The sequence below is a fragment of the Papio anubis genome, chromosome 7 (genome assembly GCF_008728515.1).
Source record: "Papio anubis isolate 15944 chromosome 7, Panubis1.0, whole genome shotgun sequence".
NCBI classification, from domain to species: Eukaryota; Metazoa; Chordata; class Mammalia; order Primates; family Cercopithecidae; genus Papio; species Papio anubis.
The window spans coordinates 144,338,812-144,364,003 of NC_044982.1; the positions used below are offsets into that span (position 1 = coordinate 144,338,812).

At 41.9% G+C, this 25,192-nt stretch overlaps 1 protein-coding gene across 6 annotated transcripts in view; it reads right to left on the reverse strand.

The window, feature by feature from the left end:
• Positions 1-25,192, reverse strand: part of STARD9 (StAR related lipid transfer domain containing 9) — a 148,516-nt gene that overhangs the window by 75,653 nt on the left and 47,671 nt on the right. For all 6 annotated transcript variants that reach the window (XM_009210006.4, XM_017960559.3, XM_003900840.5 and 3 more), the window contains exons 4-7: positions 9,166-9,282; positions 6,057-6,089; positions 5,909-5,970; positions 5,168-5,280 (exon numbers count right to left, since the gene is read on the reverse strand). In XM_009210006.4, the coding sequence (XP_009208270.3) occupies positions 5,168-5,280; positions 5,909-5,970; positions 6,057-6,089; positions 9,166-9,282 (325 nt within the window). The remainder of the gene's footprint in view (positions 1-5,167; positions 5,281-5,908; positions 5,971-6,056; positions 6,090-9,165; positions 9,283-25,192) is intronic.

Genomic DNA, 25,192 nt, shown 5'->3' on the forward strand with positions numbered 1-25,192 from the left:
GAAGTGTCAGGATTTGAGAGGACTGACTCCAACTCTGAAATAAGTTCTACTGTGAGTAAAATGCTATCAAACAGCATTTCACACTACAGAAAAATTTTTCATGAAAGGAAGAGTCAATTATGTAACAAACTCCATAAGTTGTTTTAAGAAATTGCCACAGCCATCCAAACCGTCAGCAATCAGTATCCTGATCAGTCAGCAGCCATCATCACTAAGGAAGAATCCTGCACCAGCAAAGAGATTATGACTCACTGAAGGCTCAGGTAACCACTAGCATTTTTTAGCAATAAAGTATTTTTAAATTAAGGTATGTACACTTTTAATACATAATGCTACTTTGTACTTAATAAAATATAGCATAAATATAACTTTCATATACATTGGGAAACGAAAACATTTGTGTTTTTATTTTGATTTTTGCTTTATTGTGATACTCACTTTATTGTGGTGGCCTGGAATCAAACTTGCAATATATCCAAAGCATGTCTGCATACATGTTGTTTTAGGTGAAATTATATGGAGCATGTTCTTTGAACTCAATACTATTAAACTAGATACCTATTAACAAAAATACAACTAGAAAATCCCTGAGTGTTAAAAAATAAAGAAACTCACTTCTAAACTCATGGGTCAAAAGAAATCACATTGGAAATTATATATTTTTTAAACTGATTAATGATGAAAACACTACACAGTAAAACTGGTGCAATACAGCTAAAGTCACGCTTACAGGGAAATTTATAGCTCTAAATAAATACACTAAAAAAGAGGAGGCCAAGGCAGGCGGATCACGAGGTCAGGAGTTTGACACCATCTTGGCCAACATGGTGAAACCTCACCTCTACTAAAAAGACAAAAGTTAGCTGGGTGCGGTAGTGCACATCTGTAGTCCCAGCTACTCAGGAGGCTGAGGCAGGAGAATCGCTTGAACCCAGGAGGCGGAGGTTGCAGTGACCCAAGATCGCGCCACTGCACTCCAGCCTGGTGACAGAGGGAGACTCTGTTTAAAAAAACAAAACAAAACAAAACAAAAAAATGAGTGGCCAGGTGCAGTGGCTCATGCCTGTAATCCCAGCACTTTGAGAGGCCAAGGTGGGTATATTACCTGAGGTCAGGAGTTCGAGACCAGCCTGACCAATAAGGTAAAACCCCATCTCTACTAAAAATACAATAATTAGCCAGGCATGGTGGTGCGTGCCTGTAATCCCAGCTACTCAGGAGGCTGAGGCAGCAGAATTGCTTGAACTAGGAGGCGGAGGTTGCAGTGAGCCGAGATCCTATCACTGCACTCCAGCCTGGGTGACAGAGTAAAAAACAAAATCAAAAACAATACAAGGGTAACTTTGATGAAGTAATTTTATATCTGTTGAATCTAGTAAAGAAGATTCGGGGCTTGTAATTAAGACATTGCTTTCATTCATTTTTCTAGTAATTCATCCTTATTTTATAAACGTATTAGTATGCCAAAGATTGGAATTAAAAAAAAAAAAAACTGGTTCTTCTAGCCTGGGCAACATAGCAAGACCCCATCTCTAAAAGAAAAAATAAAAAACAGTTAGCTGGCATGATGGCACATGTCTGTAGTATCAGCTACTTTGGAGGCTGAGATAGGAGGACTGCCTGAGTCCAGGAGTTTGAGGCTGCAGTGAGTCACAATCGTGCCACTGCACTCTAGCCTGGGTGACAGTGTGAGACTCTGATCCAAAAACAAAACAGCACCACAAAAAAAACTGGGCCTTCACCACAGTTCGAGAAGCATATAGAATATCTCTTAAAAATAATCACTATTGCAAATATATTACTTAATGGTAAAATGGTGAAGCTTTCCTCTGAGAACAATACTGTCACCACTTTTATTTACTATTGTACTAGAGGTCCTAGTTTATGCAGAAAGGCAAGGAAAAAAAGGCACAAGAACTAAATGGTTGGGGTTGGAGGGAAACTCCTGTGACTTACAGATTGAGTATATAGGAAATACAGAATTTTTCTCAAGTTCCAACTACCTACCTCTTGGTTTGCACCTGTACCTTTACATTAAAATAAAGACCACAGTGAAAATACAGTACTGTCTTTGTCTCACTTAGGTATCAGTTTAGATCCTATAACCACTGGCCTCTTACGTGTGCTTTGGGCAGGCCATTGTGCATTTCAGATTTCAACTTAATCTCTCATCTAATTAATAAACTTTCTAATGGAAAGGCTACTCCTTTCCTTTCTTTGGATTTAGGTAGCTATCAAAGTCCATCTCACAATTCTGAACTGGAACTGCAAGCTCTTTAAGGGCTTATATTTTCATATTTCCCATGGCACCCGGAATACTATAGGCATCTTGTAGGTACTCAATAAATTTCTGTAGAATTAGTTTCAAGCCAGAAACCACTTTCCACTTTAAAGTCATATTCATAGAATGGATGAGCCTTAAGACAGATCGACGGGCAGAAAGATAAGATATATATATATAGAAAGAAAACATTTTTTTAAAAAAGTTTACTAAGATCTCATCAGAGGGTGGTGATGGGAATAACATAGTTCAGTGTGACTACTCAGGGTCCTAGCTTCCAAGGCGGGTTCTATACTATTTCAGCTCATGGCTCCTTCACTAAGAAATGTCCACCTGTATTTGTAAAGGTTTAAGAATGTCCAGAGTGGTTCAAGAAACTTGTGACACAGAATCTAAGAGATTTTTCACTGGTTTAGAATTTAGCATTTCTTACCTCCCTCCCCTCAAGGGTTCACTCCATAAAGGTATTCAAAAGTGTCCTGAACTTTGCACCATGAACCCTGAGATTTGAGTCCTGATCCTGTCATTGACGTTGGACATATGACCCAAGCTGTATGACCTTGCAAGAATCATATTTTCTGGGTTGCAGGCACTATGCCAATCAAATAATCTAGAATCCTAGGCCTCCCTTCAGGCTCTTGATGTTCAGGATTCTGTTCCATTCCTCTCTTCCAGTCCAGTGACAGTTTCCCAGTTTCAATTCTGTCCCAACTCTAGCTGTGTGACTTTGGAACAACCTTTAACTTTCTCCAGATTTCACTGTTTTCTGTATAATGCGGATATCTGAACTATGTCTGAGTTCTCCTCTGGTTACTCCTCCCACACATACATACACACTTTTTTTTTTGAGATGGAGTCTTGCTCTGTCGCCAGGCTGGAGTGCATGCAGCTGAGTGATCTCGGCTCACTGCAACCTCCGCCTCTCAGGTTCAAGCAATTCTCCTGCCTCAGCCTCCCGAGTAGCTGGGACTACAGTTATGTGCCACCATGCCCGGCTAATTTTTTGTATTTTTAGTAGAGACAGGGTTTCACCATGTTGGCCAGGATAGTCTCAATCTCCTGACCTCGTGATCCAACTGCCTAAGCCTCCCAAAGTGTTGGGATTACAGGCGTGAGCCACCGTACCCAGCCCACACGGACTTTTAAGATAAGAAGTTTGATACTGCTGCACTGACTCATGGTCTGCCTTGAAAGTATTGCTTTACACAGATATGTATACCCACAGAGTTTTACAGAGCAAACTTAAACTGGTTCCTAGCAAAGGAAATGGTATTTTTGTTGTTGTTTCTAAGCTGCCATTTATGATTGAACGTTTGAGAAAAGACACAGGTAGCAGAATCAGTCACTGGCATACCTATTGTATCATCCATTTGCCATGCCCTGACCAGAGAACAGCAGCTCTTGATTGTTCATGTCCTGCTCCTTATCAGGATTTAAATTAGCACACTACAGCCAGGCGCGCTGGCTCACATCTATAATCCTAGCACTTTAGGAAGCTGAGGTGGGAGGATCACTTGAGGCCAGGAGTTCAAGACCAGCCTGGGCAACACAGTGAGATCCCATCTCTACAGCAAATTTAAAAATTAGCTGCCTAGGTGCACGCCCGTAGCCCTAGCTACCTGGGAGACTGGGGCGGAAGGATCACTTGAGCCCAGGAGTTCAGGTTGCAGGGAGCTATGACTGCATCACTGCATTCCAGCTTGGGCTACAGAATAAGACCTTGTGGCTAAAAAAGTAAATAAAAAATAAACTAGCATACTGCTATAGGAACATAAAATGTATATATTACTTTGTTTTGTTTTGTTTTGAGATGGAGTCTCGCTCTGTCGCACAGGCTGGAGTGCAGTTGCACAATCTCGACTCATTGCAACCTCTGCCTCCTGGGTTTAAGCGATTCTCCTGCCTCAGCCTCCTGAGTAGCTGGGATTACAGGTATGCACCACCACACCCAGCTAATCTTTTGTATTTTTAGTAGAGACAAGGTTTCACCATGTTGGCCAAGCTGGTCTTGAACTCCTGACCTCCAGCAATTCACCCACCTCAGCCTCCCAAAGTGTTGGGATTACAGGCATAAGCCATTGCACCTGGGCCATATATTACCTCTTATAAGTGGCCTGGAAGGGTAAAAACTTCGCCCATAAAAGAACCCAACTATTGCTACTTAATAGCAGGATCTACTTTAATGATATAAGACAGATGGTACCAAGCACCAAACATCAGTACTTGGTTAGGAAACACATCAAATCCCACTCCATGTCTGATGTCTGACTTCGCCCTATCTCTCCTACCTACTGACTACCACCACCAATGGAAGAGAAAGGGGACTGGTTTACCAGGGAACCAGTAGAGGCTCTGCCATATCGGGCGCCTGAAGATCCCACCGCATTCCCTACAGTTTTCCCTCTCTCATTCACCATGCTTTAGCCACACTGGCCCCTTGAAAACACCAAGCCTTCTCCCAGGGCTCTAGTCCATTCCATTCCCTCTTCCTGAAACACTTCTCACCTTGTTACATCATTCTTCACATGACTATACTCCTTTCAGGTCTCAGCTTAAATGTTTCCTCCTCAGAGAAGCTCTTCTTGATCACCCCATAAAGGTGGGTCACCAACACTTTCCAATGTTCTTTGCCACTGACATCTATTTATTTATTAGCCTTTATCACTACTTGTAATTGTTTGTTTCCTGACTAACACCCACTAGATTGTAAGCTTGCCTGAGGGCAGGACCATGTCTTCTCTATTTATCAATACATATTCAGTGTCTAGTACAGTAGTTGGCATACAGTAAGTGTCCATTACACATATGTTCAATGAATTAGTGAATATTAGGAGAGCTTCCCAGGCTTCAGTTTGGTTTCGGATCTCCAGGACCACAGTAGCTCACCTTGTACATAGGGCCCCATCTCTGGATGCTCCCTGACCCGCAGGGTATAGGGCTTTTTTTGACCAGATTGCTTCAACAGATCCCGCACCCGTTCATTATAGATTTCTAGAAAACTAGAGAGAAGTAGAAGAAGGCAACAACATAATTACATTTTGAAAAAAAGTAGAAACAACACTGAGCTAAAAATCAGGAGGTCTTAGTTCCTGTTCCAGCTCCACCTCTGACATTCTAAGGCACTGATCAAGTGAAGGTTCCCCCTTGAGTCTCTTTCCATACATATACAAAACTGTTTTTTTTTAATTGTATTTTTATTTTTGAGATAGAGTCTCACTCTATCTCACAGGCTGGAGTGCAATGGAACAATCTCGGCTCACTGCAACCTCCGCCTCCCAGATTCACCACACCCAGCTACAGAGGTTGTTTCTTGAGTGAGTTTCAAACATGACCCTTGAGCTTTGAGCTCTATTGTTCTGTGAAGGCATCTCAAGGGCTACTTGACAGCCAGAGTCAGCTGGGCCACAGAAGGAAAGACCTGCTTGTTAAGTCTATGGGTAGGAAATTAAGTTTTCTACAACCAAGGGCCTAAGTATGTTTCTCAGCTCTTGTACTGCAAGATATTTCTTCTGTGGCTTTTCTCCATCCCTGTGGTGACTCTGGAAGCAAAGAGAGGACAGCTGAACATGGCAGAATTTGGAGGGGAAGGAGAACTACTGCAGATCCCAGAGCTTGGTAGGTTCTTACCTTACTTTTATCCTACAGGAGGAAGGCAGTGAGGCACAGTCTTTCTCCCTGATGAAGAGACCCTGCACAAACCAGAGGGTTGGGGTTTCATTGTAGGAACTGTACAGAGACCTACTTTGAGAGGATCCAACCAAAAGATAGTGTATACCTCACATATCCGTGGTGTCAGCCCAACAGAGGCCTGGAGAACAGAAGAAAGGAAAGCATTATTGTTTACTCAAGATGATGCTCTCCCCCACCGAATACCCAGGAACCATCCTCAGCGTGGGGGATGGGTGCCTGGACTCCTTGTGCTAGCCTCTTCACTTCAGGTAGTTTCACTGGAGAATATAGAAGACTTTTATGTGCCAGTGCTCTGAGACACACTCATGGAAGAAATGTACCAGATGAGAGGCATATGTATCATCATAAGAAGGAAAAGGGGAGGCCGGGCGTGGTGGCTCACGTCTGTAATCCCAGCACTTTGAGAGGCCGAGGCAGGCGGATCACGAGGTCAGGAGATTGAGACCATCCTGGCTAACACGTGAAACCCCGTCTCTACTAAAAATATAAAAAAATTAGCCGGGCGTGGTGGCGGGCACCTGTAGTCCCAGCTACTCGGGAGGCTGAGGCAGGAGAATGGCGTGAACCCAGGAGGTGGAGCTACCAGTGAGCTGAGATGATGCTACTGCACTCCAGCCTGCGCGACAGAGTGAGACTCTGATTTAAAAAAAAAAAAAAAGAAGAAGAAGAAGGAAGAGAAGCCAGCACACCCAGATACCTGCTTTTATGCAATGAAGGTTACATTATTCTTGGATAAAAACACTTTACCAATGTTCCTCCTAGACTCCCTACACCTGGGGATTGGAGTATATGAGTATTCAAAATACACATTTAGACCAGGTGTGGTGGCTCACCCCTGTAATCCCAGCACTTTGGGAGGCCGAGGTGGGTGGATCACTTGAGCTCAGGAGTTAGAGACAAGCCTGGGCAACCTGCGGAGACCCTGTCTCTGGCTAATACAAAAAAAATTAGCCTGGCATGGTGGCGTGTGCCTATGGTCTCAGCTACTCAGGAGACTAAGGTGGGAGGATCACTTGAACCCAGGATGCAGAGGCTGCAGTGAGCTGAGATTGCACCACTGCACTCCAACCTGGGTAACAGAGTGAGACCCCATCTCAAAAACAAAACAACAACAACAACAACAAAACACGTTTAGAAAGAGGTAGTTTCTTTTCTCATCTTGTATCCAGTGCTAACTTGTACCCGGTTAAGGGCTTTATACTTTTGGTTTAGCGGCCACTTTCTTCTTTTTTTTTAATTACTATTTTTTTGAAATACAGTTTCACTCTTGTTGCCCAGGCTGGAGTACAATGGCACAATCTCGGCTCACTTCAACCTCCATCTCCCAAGTTCAAGCAATTCTTCTGCCTCAGCTTCCCGAGTAGCTGGGAGTACAGGCGCCTGTCATCACACCTGGCTAATTTTTGTATTTTTAGTAGAGACGGGGTTTCACCATGTTGGTCAGGCTGGTCTCGAACTCCTGAGCTCAGCTGATCCACCTGCCTCAACCTCCCAAAGTACTGGGATTACAGGTGTGAGCCAACGTACCCAGCCCCAATTCTTTTAACGTCAAATACTGTGAAATCACACTAAACACAGGACAAAGTGAGCAATGAGCTAGGCCCCAGGCATCAGGGATAATCATCTAAGAGGAATCATGTTCTACAGAATGTTCCTGTGTAGTGTTTATTTTGTTACCCACCTAACAGGATATATATACTTTTAGAGACAGGGTCTCTTTTTATTTATTTATTTATTTTTTTTGAGACGAAGTCTCACCCCATTGCCCAGGCTGGAGTGCAATGGTATAATCTCAGCTTACTGCAACCTCAGCCTCCCAGGTTCAAGTGATTCTCATGCCTCAGCCTCCCAGATAGCTGGGATTATAGGTGCGTGCCACCACATCTAGCTAATTTTTGTATTTTTAGTAGAAACTTGGTTTCACCATATTGGCCAGGCTGGCCTTGAACTCCTGACCTCATGATCCACCCGCCTCGGCCTCCCAAAGTGCTGGGATTACAGGAATGAGCCACCGCACCCAGCCGAGACAGGGTCTCTCACTCTGTTGTCCAGGCTGGAGTACAGTGGCAAGATCATGGCTGATCACTGCAACCTCAACCTCCCAGGCTGAAGCCATCCTCCCACCTCAGCCTCCTAAGTAGCTGGGACCACAGGCATGTGGCCCTACACCTGGCTAATTTTTGTATTTTTTATAGAGATAGGGTCTCCCTATGTTGCCCAGACTGTTCTCAAATTCCTGGGCTTAAGAGATCTTTCTGCCTCAGCCACCCCAAAGTGTTGAGATTATAGGTGTGAACCACTGCGCCTGGCACCCCGACCAGGATACTTCTAAATCCAAAACAAAAAGGTATTAAGGAACTCTGCCCTCCTGATTTTCTGTGATAAAGGAAGGCTCTCATTAAATCCTATATACTTTTGAAAGCCCCCGGCTCAGGAACTAGTTCTCCTGCTTTCTTCTAATACACAGATCTAATACATGTAGGCTTGGAGCTTGGCCACAATAACCAAATCTCTGCACAGCTCTAGCCTGCACTTAAGATTTAGTCCAGGTCTTGTCCACAACAAAGGTGCAAAACAGCTTCAAATAACGAACCTGGAGATAACAGGAAATTCAGTAGGACTGACGAGAACCGCTTTGTTGAAGGGAGCTGTAAAATTCTAAGGCTCTTCAGGGTTTAATAAAAAGGGGTTAATTATTCAAAGTTTACCTTCCAATTAAATGCTGAAAAACTCTCTTTTTCTTTTTTTTTTGAGACGGAGTTTCGCTCTTGTTGCCCAGGCTGGAGTGCAATGGCACGATCTCAGCTCACCACAACCTCTGCCTCCTGGGTTCAAATGATTTGTGATTCTCCTGCCTCAGCCTCCCGAGTAGCTGGGATTACAGGCATGCGCCACCACGCCAAGCTAATTTTTTTGTATTTTTAATAGAGACGGGGTTTCTCCATCTTGGTCAGGGTGGTCTCGAACTCCCAACCTCAGGTGATTCGCCTGCCTTGGCCTCCCAAAGTGCTGGGATTACAGGCATGAGCCAACGCGCCCAGCCAAAAAACTCATTCTTAAAACAGAAGACGGCTCATTCAATCTTCTTTAAAGTTGACTGACTACAGAAATCATATTCTGTCTCACAGTAGTAAGGACAATGCAAGGTTCAGGCTTGCTATGGCATTAGGACTATATCTCATTGTGATACTCACTGGGGTCCCCAGCATGGTATATGTCTTCCCAGAGCCTGTCTGTCCATAAGCAAAAAGGCATATGTTATAGCCTTTGGCAACTCCAGACAGTACTTCCATCCCTAAATCCTGGAAAACCTGTAACAACAAAAGCAGAGGAAATATCACTGTGGTCCTTCTTCTCATAGCAGATTTAGAATTATTTTCTAATCTAAAAAAATATATAAAATATTTCAAACATCCATGACTATTAATTCACTACCATTTCATAGGAATCAATTTAGCTTCATAAAAAGATAGCTAAGGAAAATTCATTCATTCAGCCCGTCAAATTCTTTAAGTGCCTACTGTATCTAGACACAATACTAGACTCTGAAGATACAAAAGTAATATGGTCTCGGCCGGGCGCGGTGGCTCAAGCCTGTAATCCCAGCACTTTGGGAGGCCGAGACGGGCGGATCACTAGGTCAGGATATCGAGACCATCCTGGCTAACCCAGTGAAACCCCGTCTCTACTAAAAAATACAAAAAAACTAGCCGGGCAAGGTGGCGGGCGCCTGTAGTCCCAGCTACTCGGGAGGCTGAGGCAGGAGAATGGCATGAACCCGGGAGGCGAAGCTTGCAGTGAGCCGAGATTGTGCCACTGCACTCCAGCCTGGGCGACAGAGTGAGACTCTGTCTCAAAAAAAAAAAAAAAAGTAACATGGTCTCTAAACTTAAGGCAAAGAGAGTGTAGAAGAGCAAAGATATGCAAGCAAAATAATTCTGTATCTCTCATAAGAAAATGTTTAATATGGTTAATCAGGTAAAGCTGCAGTGAAATACTGCCCAATAACAAAGAAATTCAGGGTCTTAGGATACCACACTGAAGATCAGTAAGACCAGAAGTTAGGGAGGTGTTTTCCATGTGCATTTATTTTCTGTACACTCCCTCCTCAGATTGACCCTAAGAGCTGGCTGGTTCTGCTGGTCATTTACCCCTGCTTCAGTGAATCAGAAACAGGCAGAGGTCCTCATGTGAAAACTCCTATACTTGGAATACTGCTTGGAAGTCCTACTGAGCTCTGTTTGGCAGACTCTGGTCTCAGGAAAAAATAGCCAGCTTTATGGGGAAGGCACAGCTTCCTAGTTCAGCCAGTCTTCAGCAGAGTGGTATGTGGGCATCTGCATACCCATGGCTGTTACGGTGGACATTTACCCTTTGTATTGTTGCCTAGCATCAAAATACTCTTCCTTTGAACCTTTGGTTGTGTCAGTCTCGGTGGGAAGCACAACTCAATGTTCTACTATAGAAGCCAAACAGGCCAGATACTCCTCTCCACCTAGGACAACGCTAGCACATGAAATGAAGCCAGATAGGGCTGGATGCAGTGGCTCACACCTGTAATCCCAGCACTTTGGGAGGATGAGGTGGGTGGATCACCTGAGGTCAGGAGTTCGAGACTAGCCTGGCCAACATGGCGAAACCCTGTCTCTACTAAAAATACAAAAAATTACCCGGGCATGGTGACAGGCACCTATAATCCCAGCTACTTGGGAAGTGGAGGTAGGAGAATCACTTGAACCCAGGAAGTGGAAGTGCAACGAGCTGAGATCGTGCCATTGCACTCCAGCCTGGGAGAGAGAGACTCCATCTCAAAAAAAAAAAAGAAAGAAAGAAAGAAATGGGGCCAGACAACTACATGTCACTTGACAAGTAGACTATCATTTGAATTTTGAAAGAAAGACATAAAAATAAAGAATAGTTAATAAATTGTCCATACTGGCATCAAGGATCCAATAGCACTGCCTGCTGGGCATGCAGTGGTAGAAGTGCCAAGTGTGGTGCTCAAATCAGACAATTCTGTGATGTGGTTCCACCTGGGGTCCCTGCTGCTTAGTATCCCATGTCTTCCTGCCCATTTTTCAACTTTCCCCTCAATTCTGTGACTCCACTGATATGATTCTAAGATGTAGTGTGTTCTTACACTTCAAAGCTGTGTGATCTTGGGCAAGTTACTTAAACTCTGTAAACTTCCGTTTCTTTAGGTATAAAACGTTTATTTTTGTATCTGTAATACAGGTTTGTCATGAAGATTAAAGTAATACACTTAATTAGGGACAAAGATAGGAGCTGCTAACTCAAGACTACACTCCTTGTTTTTTGTTTTTTGTTTTGAGACAAGGTCTTGCTCTGTCCCCAAGGCTGGAGTGCAGTGGCACAATCTTGACTTACCACAGCCTCAACCTCTTGGGCTCAAACGATCTCCCTACCTTGGTCTCCCGAGCAGCTGGAACTGCAGGTGTGCACCACCACACCCAGCTAACTTTTTTGTATTTTTGTAGAGACAGGTCTCCCCATGTTGCCCAGGCTGGTCTTGAACTCCTGGGCTCAAGTGATCCACGTGCTTCAGCCTCCCAAAGTGCTGGGATTACAGGTGTGAGCCACTGTGCCTGGCTCTTTATTTATTTATTTATTTTTTCTTAAGAGACATGGTCTTACCCTGTCAGCCAGGCTGAAGTGCAGTGGCACAATCATAGCTTACTGCAGCTTCGAACACCTGGGCTCAAGATCATCTCGCCTCAGCCTCTTGAGTAGCTAGGATTAAGGGCATTTTAATTATTTTTCTCCTTGTTAGTTTGTTTGTTTTAATAATCAGTGTTAAGTTGTCATTAGTTTAAACAAATGGGTTATTTGCAAGCCTCATGGTAATCTCAAATCAAAAAACCTACAAAAGACACACAAAAAATAAAAAGAAATTAAAACATGCCACCAAAGAAAACCACCTTCACAAAACAGGAAGACAGGAAGAAAAGAAGGAGGGAAGAAAAGACCACAAAACAACCAGAAAAGAAATAACAAAATGGCAGAAGTCCTTACTCATCAATAATAACGTTGAATGTAAAGGCACTAAACTCTCCAACCAAAAGACAGAGCTAAATGGATTTAAAAAACAAGACCCAACAATCTATTGCCTACAGGAAACACACTTCACCAGTGAATACACATATACACTGAAAACAAAGGGAGAGAAAAAGATACTCCGTGCAAATGGAAACCAAAGAGCAGAATTAGCTACATGTACATTAGACAAAATAGATTTCAAGACAAAAACTTAAAAGAGACAAAGGTCATTATATAATCAGAAAGGGGTCAATTTAGCAAAAGGATGTAACAATTATAAATATATATGCACCCAACACTGGATCACCCAGATATATAAAGCAAATATTATTAAAGCTAAAGAGAGAAAGAGAGGCCTCAACACAGTAATAGCTGGAGACTCCAACACCCCACTTTCAGCATTGGATAGATCATTCAGATAGAAAATCAACAAAGAAATGTTGGACTTAATCTGCACTGTAAACCAAATGGACCTAATAGATATTTACAGAACATTTCATCCAATGGCTGCAGAATACACATTCTTCTCCTCAGCACATGGATCACTCTCAAGAATAGACCATATGTCAAGCCACAACACATGTTTTAAAGAATTTTTTAAAAAAATCTTCCTGAAAGGTGGGTTAAGGAAAAAAATAAATAATAAAACAATTCAAAAAAGCTGAAATCATATCAAGTATCTTCTATGACCACAATGGAATAAAATTAGAAATAATAACAAGAGGAATTTTGGAAACTATACACACACATGGAAATTAAACAATGTGCTCCTGAATGACCAGTAGGTCACTGAACAAAATAAGAAGAAAATTTTCAAATTTCTTTTTTTTTTGGAGACAGAATCTCACTCTGCCACCCAGGCTAGAGTACAATGGTGTGATCTCAGCTCACTGCAACCTCCGCCTCCCAGGTTCAAGCAATTCTCATGCCCCGGTATCCCAAGTAGCTGAGACTACCGGTGCGCACCACCATGCCTGGCTAACTTTTGGTATTTTAGTAGAGACAAGGTTTCACCATGTTTCACAGGCTGCTCTTTAACTCCTGAGCTCAGGTAGTCTGCCCACTTTGGCATCACAACGTACTCGGATTACAGTCTTAAGCCACCATGCCTGGCCTAAATTTCTTGAAACAAATAGATATGGAAACACAACATACCAAAACAAATGGGATACAGCAAAAGTACTACAAAGACAAAAGTTTACAGCAATAAGCATCTATATCAATAAAGTAGAAAAACTTCAAATAACCTAACAATGCATCTTAAAAACTAGAAAAGTGGCCAGGCATGGTGGTCCATGTCTGTAATCCCAGCATTTTGGAAGGCAAAGGCAAGAAGATCACTTGAGCCCAGGAGTTCAAGACTAGCCTGGACTCAAGCTCTATAAACTCTTGCAATATAGCAAGAATTCATTTCTATTTTTTTAATAAGAAAAAGAACTAGAAAAGCAAGAGCGAATCAAACACAAAATTAGCAGAAGAAAAAAAATTAGAGAGAAATAAATGAAATTGAAATGAAAAAAGCAATACAAAACATCAATAAATTGAAAAGCTGGTATTTTGAAAAGATAAAATTGATAAGCCTTTAGACAGACTAAGAAAAAAAGACCCACATAAATAAAATCAGAGATGAAAAAGGAAGCATTACAACTGACACTGCAGAAATCCAAAGGCCCATTAGAGACTATTATGACTATACACCAATAAACTGGAAAACCTAGAAAAAAATGGATAAATTCCTAGACACAATCTACCAAAATTGAACCATGAAGAAATCCAAAACCTGAATAGAACAATAGCAAGTAATGAAGCTGTAATAAAAATCTCCCAGCAAAGAAAAGCCCAGAACCCGATGGCTTCACTGCTGAATTTTACCAAACATTTAAAGAACTAATACCAAGCCTACTAAAACTACTCCAAAAAAATGAAAAAGGGAATACTTACAAACTCATCTTTTAAGGCCAGTATTACCCTGATACCAAAACCACACAAAGATACATCAAAAAAAGAAAACCACAGGCCAATATCCCTGATGAATATTGATGCAAAAATCTTCAACAAAATACCAGCAAACCAAATTCAACAACATGTTAAAAAGATCATTCAGGCCGGGCATGATGGCTCATACCTGTAATCTCAGCACTTTGGGAGGCCTGAGGTGATGGATATCTCATCTACCCTGATGTGATTACTATGTATTATATGCCTGTATCAAAATATCTCATGTACCTCATAAATATATATATACCTACTATATACCCATAATTTTTTTTTTCTTTTTCTGAGACAAGGTTTCACTCTGTTGCCCAGGCTAGAGTGCAGTGGCACAATCACAGCTTACTGCAGCCTCAACTTCCCAGGCTCAAGCAATCCTCCCACCTTAGCCTCCCAAGTAGCTGGGACTACAGGCATGTACCCCCATGCCCAGCTAATTTTTGTATTTTTTATAGAGATGGGGTTTTGCCATGTTGCCCAGGCTGGTCTCAAACTCCTGAACTCAAAGTGATCTGCCCACCTCGGCCTCCCAGAAAACAACTGGCCAAGCACAGTGGTGCACACTTGTAATACCAGCACTTTGGGAGACTGAGAGGCCTCAGCTACTTGGGAGGCTGAAGTGGAAGGATTGCTTGAGCCACGGAGGTAGAGGTTGCAGTGAGCCGACATCACACCACTGCACTCCATCTACCTGGGGCAAGACAGCGAGACACTGTCTTGAAAAAAAATTGATATCAAAAACCCTCTCATAAACCATTAAATTAAAGAAAAGATGGCCAGGCGCGGTGGCTCACATCTGTAATCTCAGCACTTTGGGAGGCCGAGGCGGCGCAGATCACCTGGAGTCAGGAGTTCGAGACCAGCCTGACCAACATGGTGAAACCCCATCTCTACTTTAAAAAATACAAAATTAGCTGAGCATGGTGGCACATGCCTGTAATCCTAGCACTCAGGAGGCTGAGATAAGAGAATCATTTGAACCCGGGAGGTGGCGGCTGCAGTGAGCCGAAATTGCGCCACTACACTCCAACCTGGGCAACAAGAGTAAAACTCTTTCCCCGGCCACCAGAAAAAAAAAAAGAAGAAGAAGAAGAAAAGAAATAATTAAAACTCTTGCCAGGTGTGGTGGCTCATGCCTGTAATCCCAGCAATTTGGGAGGCTGATGCGGGAAAAATCACTTGAGGTCAGGAATTCAGAGACCAGCCTGGCCAACATGGTGAAACCCTGTCTCTACTAAAAAACACAACAATTAGCCAGGCATGGTGGCAGGTGCCTGTAATGCCAGTTATTTGGGAAGCTGAGACAGAATAGCTCGAACTTGGGAGGCAGAGGCTGCAGTGAACCGATATCGCACCATTGTGCCCCAGCCTGGGCAACAGAACTAGACTCGGTCTCAAAAAATAAATAAATAAATAAAATAATAATAACTAAAACTCTTTCCTCGTATCTTGAAGGTTTTGTTAGAGCTTGGTGTCATTCTTTTTCTTTTAATAAATATGAAAATCATTCCACTGAGAGGGAGGTTACTTATCCAACAAAATACATGTAGTCCTCAGCCCTTAATACCTTCCCACAAAAAAGTTTCATGCATGTCTATTACAAACTGAAATTGCTATTAAAAACTAAAATTTTCACACAGAAAAGAAATACATTAGTTTTTGTTAATCTCCAAAAAAAAAAAAAAAAAAAAGGAAGAAGAAAATAGCAGCCGGGCATGGTGGCTCACACCTGTAAACCCAGCACTTTGGGAGGCCAAGGCAGGCGGCTCACCTGAGGTCAGGAGTTCAAGACCAGCCTGGCCAACATGGTGAAACCCCATCTCTACTAAAATACAAAAATTAGCCGGGAGTGGTAGCATGCGTCTGTAATCCCAGCTACTTGGGAGGCTGAGACAAAAGAACTGCTTGAGCCCAGGAGGTGGAAGTTGCAGTGAGCCAAGATCGCGCCACTGCACTCTAGCCTAGGAGACAGAGTGAGACTCTGTCTCCAAAAACAGAAAATAGCTTTAAGGCTGGTGGTGGTGGCTCACGCCTGTAATCTCAGCACTTTGGGAGGCTGAGGTGGGCAGACCACTTGAGGTCAGAAATACGAGACTAGCCTGGCCAACATGGTGAAACCCCATCTCTACTAAAAATACAAAAATTAGCTGGTTGTGGTGGTGCACACCTGTAACGCAGACGTTGCAGTGGGCCAAGACTGTGCCACCACACTCCAGCCTGGGTGACAGATTGAGACGGTCTCAAACAAAAAAGAAAATAACTTTAAATGTTTATGTATTCTGTTTAAATGCATTTTAAATATTACTTATCTCTATGGGTCTGTAACTCCATTGTTAAAATAAAAGAATATTAGAAAACTATTCTGTTTTAGAAAAATTGCTACTAAATGCAGTAACAGATAACATCTTTACTGACAAGGGTATTTGTGTATTCACTATGAGAATTATTCTTATGTTTTATTATATAAATAGTAATGTTCAAAGTAAAAAAGAAAAAAAAAAAGACAGGCTGGGCATGGTAGCTCATGCCTGTAAACCCAGAACTTAGGGAGGCCAGGGCAAGTGAATCACCTGAGGTCAGGAGTTCAAGACCAGTTTGGCCAACATGGTGAAACTCTGTCTCTATGAAAAATACAAAAAATTAGCTGGGTGTGGTGGCACATGCCTATAGTCCCAGCTACTTGGGAGGTTGGGGCAGAAGAATCGCTTGAACCTGGGAGGCGGAGGTTGCAGTGAGCCGAGATTGTGTCACTGCACTGCAGCCTGGATAACAGAGGGAGACTCTCAAAAAAAAAAAAAAGAGACAATAGAAAATGGTGATAAACAAAAATGATCCCACTATTCAGAGATAATACACTTTTTTTTAAAAAATATACTTTAAGTTCTAGGGCACATGTGCACAATGTGCAGGTTTGTTACATATGTATACATCTGCCATGTTGGTGTGCTGCACCCATTAACTCGTCATTTACATTAGGTATATCGCCTAATGCTATCCCTCCCCCCTCCCCACAATAGGCCCTGGTGTGTGATGTTCCCCTTCCTGTGTCCAAGTGATCTCATTGTTCAATTCCCACCTATGAGTGAGAACATGCAGTTTTTGGTTTTCTGTTCTTGCAATAGTTTGCTGAGAATGATGGTTTCAGGCTGCATACATGTCCCTACAAAGGACACAAATTCATCCTTTTTGATGGCTGCATAGTATTCCATGGTGTATATGTGCCACATTTTCTTAATCCAGTCTGTCATTGATGGACATTTGGGTTGATTCCAAGTCTTTGCTATTGTGAATAGTGCCGCAAAAAAATATACATGTGCATGTGTCTTTATAGCAGCATGATTTATAATCCTTTGGGTATATCCCCAGTAATGGGATGTCTGGGCCAAATGGTATTTCTAGTTCTAGATCCTTGAGGAATCGCCATACTGTTTTCCACAATGGTTGAACTAGTTTACACTCCCACCAACAGTGTAAAAGTGTTCCTATTTCTCCACATCCTCTCCAGCACCTGTTGTTTCCTGATTTTTTAATGATTGCCATTCTAACTGGTGTGAGATGGTACCTCATTGTGGTTTTGATTTCCATTTCTCTGATGGCGAGTGATGATGAGCATTTTTTTCATGTGTCTGTTGGCTGCATGAATGCCTTCTTTTGAGAAGTGTCTGTTCATATCCTTTGCCCACTTTTTGATGGGGTTGTTTTTTCCTTGTAAATTTGTTTGAGTTCTTTGTAGGTTCTGGATATTAGCCCTTTGTCAAATGAGTAGATTGCAAAAATTTTCTCCCATTCTGTAGGTTGCCTGTTCACTCTGATGGTAGTTTCTTTTGCTGTGCAGAAGCTCTTTAGTTTAATTAGACCCCATTTGTCAATTTTGGCTTTTGTTGCCATTGCTTTTGGTGTTTTAGACATGAAGTCCTTGCCTATGCCTATGTCCTGAATGGTATTACCTAGGTTTTCTTCTAGGGTTTTTATGGTTTTAGGTCTAACATTTAATTCTCTAATCCATTTTGAATTAATTTTTGTATAAGGAGTAAGGAAAGGATCCAGTTTCAGCTTTCTACTTATGGCTAGCCAATTTCCCCAGCACCATTAATTAAATAGGGAATCCTTTCCCCATGTCCTGTTTTTGTCAGGTTGTCAAAGATCAGATGGCTGTAGATGTGTGGTATTATTTCTGAGGGCTCTGTTCTGTTCCATTGGTCTATATCTCTGTTTTGGTACCAGTACCATGCTGTTTTGGTTACTGTAGCCTTGTAGTATAGTTTGAAGTCAGGTAGCGTGATGCCTCCAGCTTTGTTCTTTTGGCTCAGGATTGTCTTGGCAATGCGGGGTCTTTTCTGGTTCCATATGAACTTTAAAGCAGTTTTTTCCAATTCTGTGAAGAAAGTCATTGGTAGCTTGATGGGGATGGCATTGAATCTATAAATTACCTTGGGCAGTATGGCCATTTTCACAATATTGATTCTTCCTATCCATGAGCATGGAATGTTCTTCCATTTGTTTGTGTCCTCTTTTACTTCATTGAGCAGTGGTTTGTAGTTCTCCTTGAAGAGGTCCTTTACATCCCTTGTAAGTTGGATTCCTAGGTATTTTATTCTCTTTGAAGCTATTGTGAATGGGGGTTCACTCATGATTTGGCTCTCTGTCCGTTACTGGTGTGTAGGAATGCTTGTGATTTTTGCACATTGATTTTGTATCCTGAGACTTTGCTGGAGTTGCTTATCAGCTTAAGGAGATTTGGGGCTGAGACGATGGGGCTTTCTAAATATCCCTGGGACCAAGGCTGGTTCAACATATGCAAATCAATAAACGTAATCCAGCATATAAATAGAACCATAGACAAAAACCACGATTATCTCAACAGATGCAGAAAAGGCCTTTGACAAAATTCAACAGCCCTTCATGCTAAAAACTCTCAATAAACTAGGTATTGATGGAACATATCTCAAAATAATAAGAGCTATTTATGACAAACCCACAGCCAATATCATACTGAATGGGCAAAAACTGGAAGCATTCCCTTTGAAAACTGGCACAAGACACGGATGCCCTCTCTCACCACTCCTATTCAATATAGTGTTGGAAGTTCTGGCCAGGGCAATCAGGCAGGAGAAAGAAATAAAGGGTATTCAGTTAGGAAAAGAAGAAGTCAAATTGCCCCTGTTTGGAGATAATACATTCTTAACATTTGGTGTTGAAATAACTCTTTCAGACTTTTGTTCTAGTTCTAGATGATATATCTAACGTTCCTTCAAGGTCTTAAATTCTGTTGTAAATACAGTAATTAAGAATACTTGAATATAATGAGGATACTAAGCTGAACCTTGTTTTGTTATATTATAGACATAGTGTTTTTCTGTTTATGTTTAGGCAACTTAATATTTTTCATTTTAATAATTAAAATTTCCTATTTAATTTCCACAGTGGGAAAGCATGCTATAGCTCCACTCACAAGGCATCCAAGCCTTACATAAGCCACTGTCCACTTGGCAGTAGCCTACCCAAAGTGTGAACAATCTAAGAAGGGGAAGTGTCATCTGTGCCAGCTTTGCAAACATAACCCCACAGTTTCAGGAAATACTGTCCACTCTTCATAAATGTCAGGTAAATTCTGGGCTGTTCCTTCAATCCCACTACAAGCCATTCATCTTTGGGTCTCTACCCAATATCAATGTTTATAGATGCATCTATTCCCATTGTAAGCCTAGCTAGGAGTTTAACTAACATAATTTGGGCCCTGGCCCAAGTGTGGACCAGATACTATCCCTGAAACACTGCAGATTTTCCTAGGCAACAGCCTATATGTAACTTTGACAAATGAATCTAGATTTCCTATTTGCCTTCTCCATTTTATGCTGTGAATTACAGATAGATTTATTTCCCATGTTCATCCACATTCTATATTTATCCATGCAAGGCATACCATGGAAATTGGTATTTAAACAGTTCCCAAAGAACAAGAGGAGGGAGAGACTACAACAGAAATTTTGAAATGCAGGTAAACACGAACAAAGCCAAATGAAATCTATGCCATACCCAATAGAAAGAAAGAAGAGTCATTATTTTGAAAGGAATGAGTCTTGAAACATTCAAGTCCCAGAACTACAATTCTTTTAACCTTGGAAGAAAGTATTTACTGAGTTCCTAACGGGAACCCAGCACCACATAGGACACTGAGAGAGGTTTGAAAAACGTTTTAAACACTGTCTTCAGTCCACAACAAACTTATCATATAGTTGGAGAGACAGACCATAGAGTCAGTAAACAGTTCAATACCAGTACACAGTAAAATATGAATAAAGAGTAGACATAAATATTACATTTGGAGAAAGGAAAATGACTGTGACCTGAGGTAGTGAGGGAAATATTCATAGCAGAGTTGGCATTTGATCTGCATCTTTTATTTTTTTTATTTTTTTTATTTTTTTAAGACAGTTTCACTCTTGTTGCCCAGGCTGGAGTGCAATGGCACGATCTCGGTTCACCACAACCTCTGCCTCCCGGGTTCAAGTGAGTCTCCTGTCTCAGCCTCCCAGGTAGCTGGGATTACAGACATGTGCCACCATGCCCAGCTAATTTTTGTATTTTTAGTAGAGACGGGGTTTCTTCATGTTGGTCTTGCTGGTCTCGAACTCCCGACCTCAGGTGATCCGCCTGCCTTGGCCTCCCAAAGTGCTGGGATTACAGGCATGAGCTACCACGCCCAGCCCTGATCTGCATCTTAAGCTATACTTACTTATTTCAAAGCTCACTTTGAGAGCGCTCCCTACCTTGAAGCCCCACATAATGTCCCCAGATAAAGGCCTTCTCTCTTAAGTGAGGTTGACCCCACGACTGTATCACCGTAAAATATAAAATGCATCCTTATCATTTCAATCCTTAGAACATCAGAGCTCTGGATAAAACAGTACTAACAACCATGTCACATTACTCCCTCTGAAAAATCTTTGTACTTCCATTTGTCAGCTCTTAATACCTGGCTGTCAACCTTGGAAAGTTCATGGTTAGAACTAAAGATCTCCCGCCTCAGGAACAACAGATACCCAGGCAAGTAACCACAGAAACACTCAAACAAATCTCTTTGCCCCAACCCTTCATTCAAGTTACTTTTATTTGAATACGGAAATATGGATCCAAAACAGAGAGACATCCACTGGGCAGTGGCTCATGCCTGAAGTCCCAGCTACTCAAGAGTCTGAGGTGGGAGGATCACTTGAGCCCAGGAGCTCAAGCTTGCAATGAGCTATGATCACGCAGCTGCACTCCAGGGTAAGCAACAAAGTGAGACCCTGTCTCTGGGGAAAAAAAAAAAAAAAAAAAGAGAGAAAGCTACAGGTGATAATGAGAAACTTGGCTTTCATTTTTCATTATTCTTTGCTTTTTGCTTTTAAGAGACAGGGTCTCACTCTGTGTCTCAGGCTGGACTGCAGTGGTACAATCATAGCCCACTACAGCTTTGAACTCCTGGGCTCAAGGGTCCTCCTTCCTTGGCCTCCAAGTAGCTAGGACTACAGTTGCACACCACCACAGCCAGCCTCATCATCAGATAAAGGAGTTATAAATTAGGAGAGGAAGAAAGCAAGAATGAATCTTTTGCTTTAACATAGAGTCAAGGAAACAAACAAAAAAGAACGAATTGTATGGTATTAGATCAGAATCAGTGAGAACTCATAGGCTTCAACATAGATTGATAAAGAACTAGATATATATATGTGTGTATATATGAAAATGTATATGCAAATATACATTCCCTAGCTTTGTCTAACATTACTGAAAGGACCTGAAAACTGTAATAACCCAACAGAAATGATCACATCTAGCACCCAGAACTTGGTTTCTAAATACCATTTTCCACTAACAGCAACAATTTGAGCATCACAATTGTTAAGTTTAGCCTAAAGCTGTCTCCTTACAGATTTTAAGTGTGGACCAAAGGTTTTTCCATACATAGTGATTATAACCTAACTAAATGTATAAACATACTGTAACCTACTTTTGTAACAAGTAGCCAGGTTTCAACCAATCACATACAGCCAACTGTTCAAACTGTGTTCAGATAAAGCAAATGAGCTGTAACCAATCCAGCTGTTTCTGTACCTCACCCCTGTTTTCTGTATGTCACTTTCCTTTTTCTGTCCATAAATGTTATCCAATCATATGGCAGCCTCAGGGTCTATCTGAACTTATTGTAGTTCTAGGGGCTGCCTTATTTGTAAATTCTTCTTTGCTCAATTAAGCTCTGTCAAATTTGTCTAAAATTTTTCTTTTAACACAATAAGCAATGATAGTAACAGGTTGTAATCCACTGTATAAAATAGGAAACTACGAATGAAAGATATAATATATAATATAACCATGAATCACAGATACAAATAATTTGAAAGTCTGATGAGGGCTGGAATACATAGTTTCAAAGTACTTCCTACAAAATATTTATTAATTACAAAGAAGAGAAACAGTAACTTTACAGTGAAAAAAAATCTGGCAGACACCACCTTAATCAAGCAATCAAAGTAAACTCAGTGATACTGCTATCAAGGATACATAATCTGAATGTAATCATGAGGAGACACTGGACAATCCAAATTAAGGGACATTAAAACCAAGTGTGGTGGCTCACCCCTGTAATCCCAGCACTTTGGGAGGCTGAGGCAGGTGGACAACTTGAGTTCAGGAGTTCGAGACCAGCCTGGCCAACATGGTGAAACCCGATCTCTACTAAAAACACAAAATTAGCCAGGTGTGGTGGCACATGCCTGTAATCCCAGCTACACAGGAAGCTGAGGCAGAACTGCTGGAACCTCGGAGGTGGAGGTTGCAGTAAGCCAAGATTGTACCACTACACTCCAGCCTGGGTGACACAGGGAAACTCCGCCTCCAAAATAAAATAAAATAAAATAAAATAAAATAAAAGGGACATCTACAAAATAATTGGCCTGTAATCTTCATAAGTGCTAAGATCATGAACATCAGGGAAAAACTGAGGACCTATTCCAGACTGAATTAGACTAAAGTTAAGATAACTAAAGGCAACGAGTGATGCTGAACTTGATCTTTTCTGTAAGGATCTTACTAGGACAATCAATGAAACCTGAATGAAGTCTAAGGATTAGATGGTGGCAATTAACACTTAAAGTTCCTGAAACTTTTTTTTTTTTTTTTTTTTTTTTTTTTGAGACAGGTCTCACTCTGTTACTCAGGCTGGAGGACAGTGGTGGGATCACAGCTCACCGCAGCCTTGACCTCCCAGGCTCAAACAACCCTCCTGCCTCAGCCTCTGGAGTTGCTGGGAATACAGGTGTGAGCCACCATGCCCAGCTAATTTTTTAATTTTCTGTAGAGACAGAATCTCGGAAAAAAAAAAAAATCTTCTTATAACTGCTAAATTGGAGTGTATATTCAGGGCAACTTGAACCTCTGCTCCCAGGTTGCAATGCTCAAGCTTGGCCCAAATAAACTTTCTGCTTATTTTGCCTCAGCTTTTTCCTTTTAGGTCAACAGTGAGGAGCAGGAAACCACAAAAATAATCCAGTAACCTAGAACCAACGAAAGTGGAAATTCAGCACCCCTGGGCCCAAAGGGTCAAGGGAAAGAAGTGGTCACCTGGAAGGAGAATGATGAAGAGAAACCAGCTTAAGAGAAGCTTAACTTTAAGTTAAAAGATGCCAGACCAAGACAATTCTACTGGAGGAAACACCTCCTGTTGATCTGAATAAAGGCCTCTCGTTTATTCAACCCCAACCTCAAGCCTTAGAGCAACTTAGCCATTGATTAGTACAACAGTATATTCATTTTAAGGAATGAGAGGGGACAAAAGCAAAATAAACCCAAAGAAATTAGGTAGAGCTTGAGCCAGGGATCCCCAACCAGGAACCAGGCCATACAGCAGGAGGTAAGTGGTGAGCAGGCAGGCAAGGAGCGAGTAAAACTTCATCTGTATTTACAGCCACTCCCCCATTCCTCACTTTACTGCCTGAGCTCCGCCTCTTGTCAGATCAGCAGAGGCGTTCGATTTTCACAAGAGTGTGAATCCTATTAAATTGTACAGGTGCCTGCAAGGGTTCTAGGTAGCATGTTCCTTATGAGAATTTTTTTTTTCGAGACAGTCTTGCCCTGTCACCCAGGCTGGAGTGCAGTGGCGTGATCTTGGCTCACTGCAAGCTCCGCCTCCCAGGTTCAAGGCATTCTCCTGCCTCAGCTTCCCAAGCATGCCAGGCTAATTTTTGTATTTTTTAGTAGAGACGGGGTTTCGCCATGTTGGTCAGGCTGGTCTCAAACTCCTGACCTCAGGTGATCTTCCCTCCTCGGCCTCCCAAAGTGCTGGGATTACAGCTGTGAGCCCCTGCGCCCGGCCTCCACATGAGAATCTAATGCCTAATGATCTGTCACTGTCCCTGTCACCCCCAGATGGGACCATCGACTTGCAGGAGAAAAAGCTCAGGGCTCCCACTGGTTCTACATTACGGTGAGTTGTATAATTATTTCATTATTTATTACAACATAACCATAGAAATAAAGCGCATAATAAACGTAATGTGCTTGAGTCATCCTGAAACCATCCCTCCACCCTGCCCTGGTCTGTAGAAAAACTGTCTTCCACAAACTGGTCCCTGGTGCCAGAAAGGTTGGGGACTGCTGGCTTGAGTGAATGGATAAACCAACTGTGGTATATCTACACAGTGGAATACTATTTAGCAATAAAAAGAAACAAATTCTTTGATACACGCAACAACATGGATGGATCTCAAATGCATTATTATAAGTGAAAAAACCCAGTCTTTTAAAAAGGTTTTTTTAAGGCAGGGTCTTGCTCTCTCACCCAGGCTGGAGTGCAGTGGCACAACCATGGCTCACTGCAGCCTAAAACCCCTCCCCTTCCACCTCAGCCTCTCAAGTAGCTGGGACTACAGATGTGTGCCACCATGCCCAGCTTTTTTTTTTTTATTTTTTTTTTATTTTTTGTAGAGATGTCTCACTTTGTTGCCCAGGCTGAAAATCCAGTCTTAAAAGGTTACATACTACAGTAAGTCTATGTATGAGATTCTGGAAAAAGCAAAACTATAGGAACAAAAAGCATTATCAGTGGTTGTCAGGGGTTAGGGTGGGAGGATAGTTGGAATACAAAAGGGCAGCACTTGGGAATTCCTGGAGTTGTTCAAATTATTCTGTGTC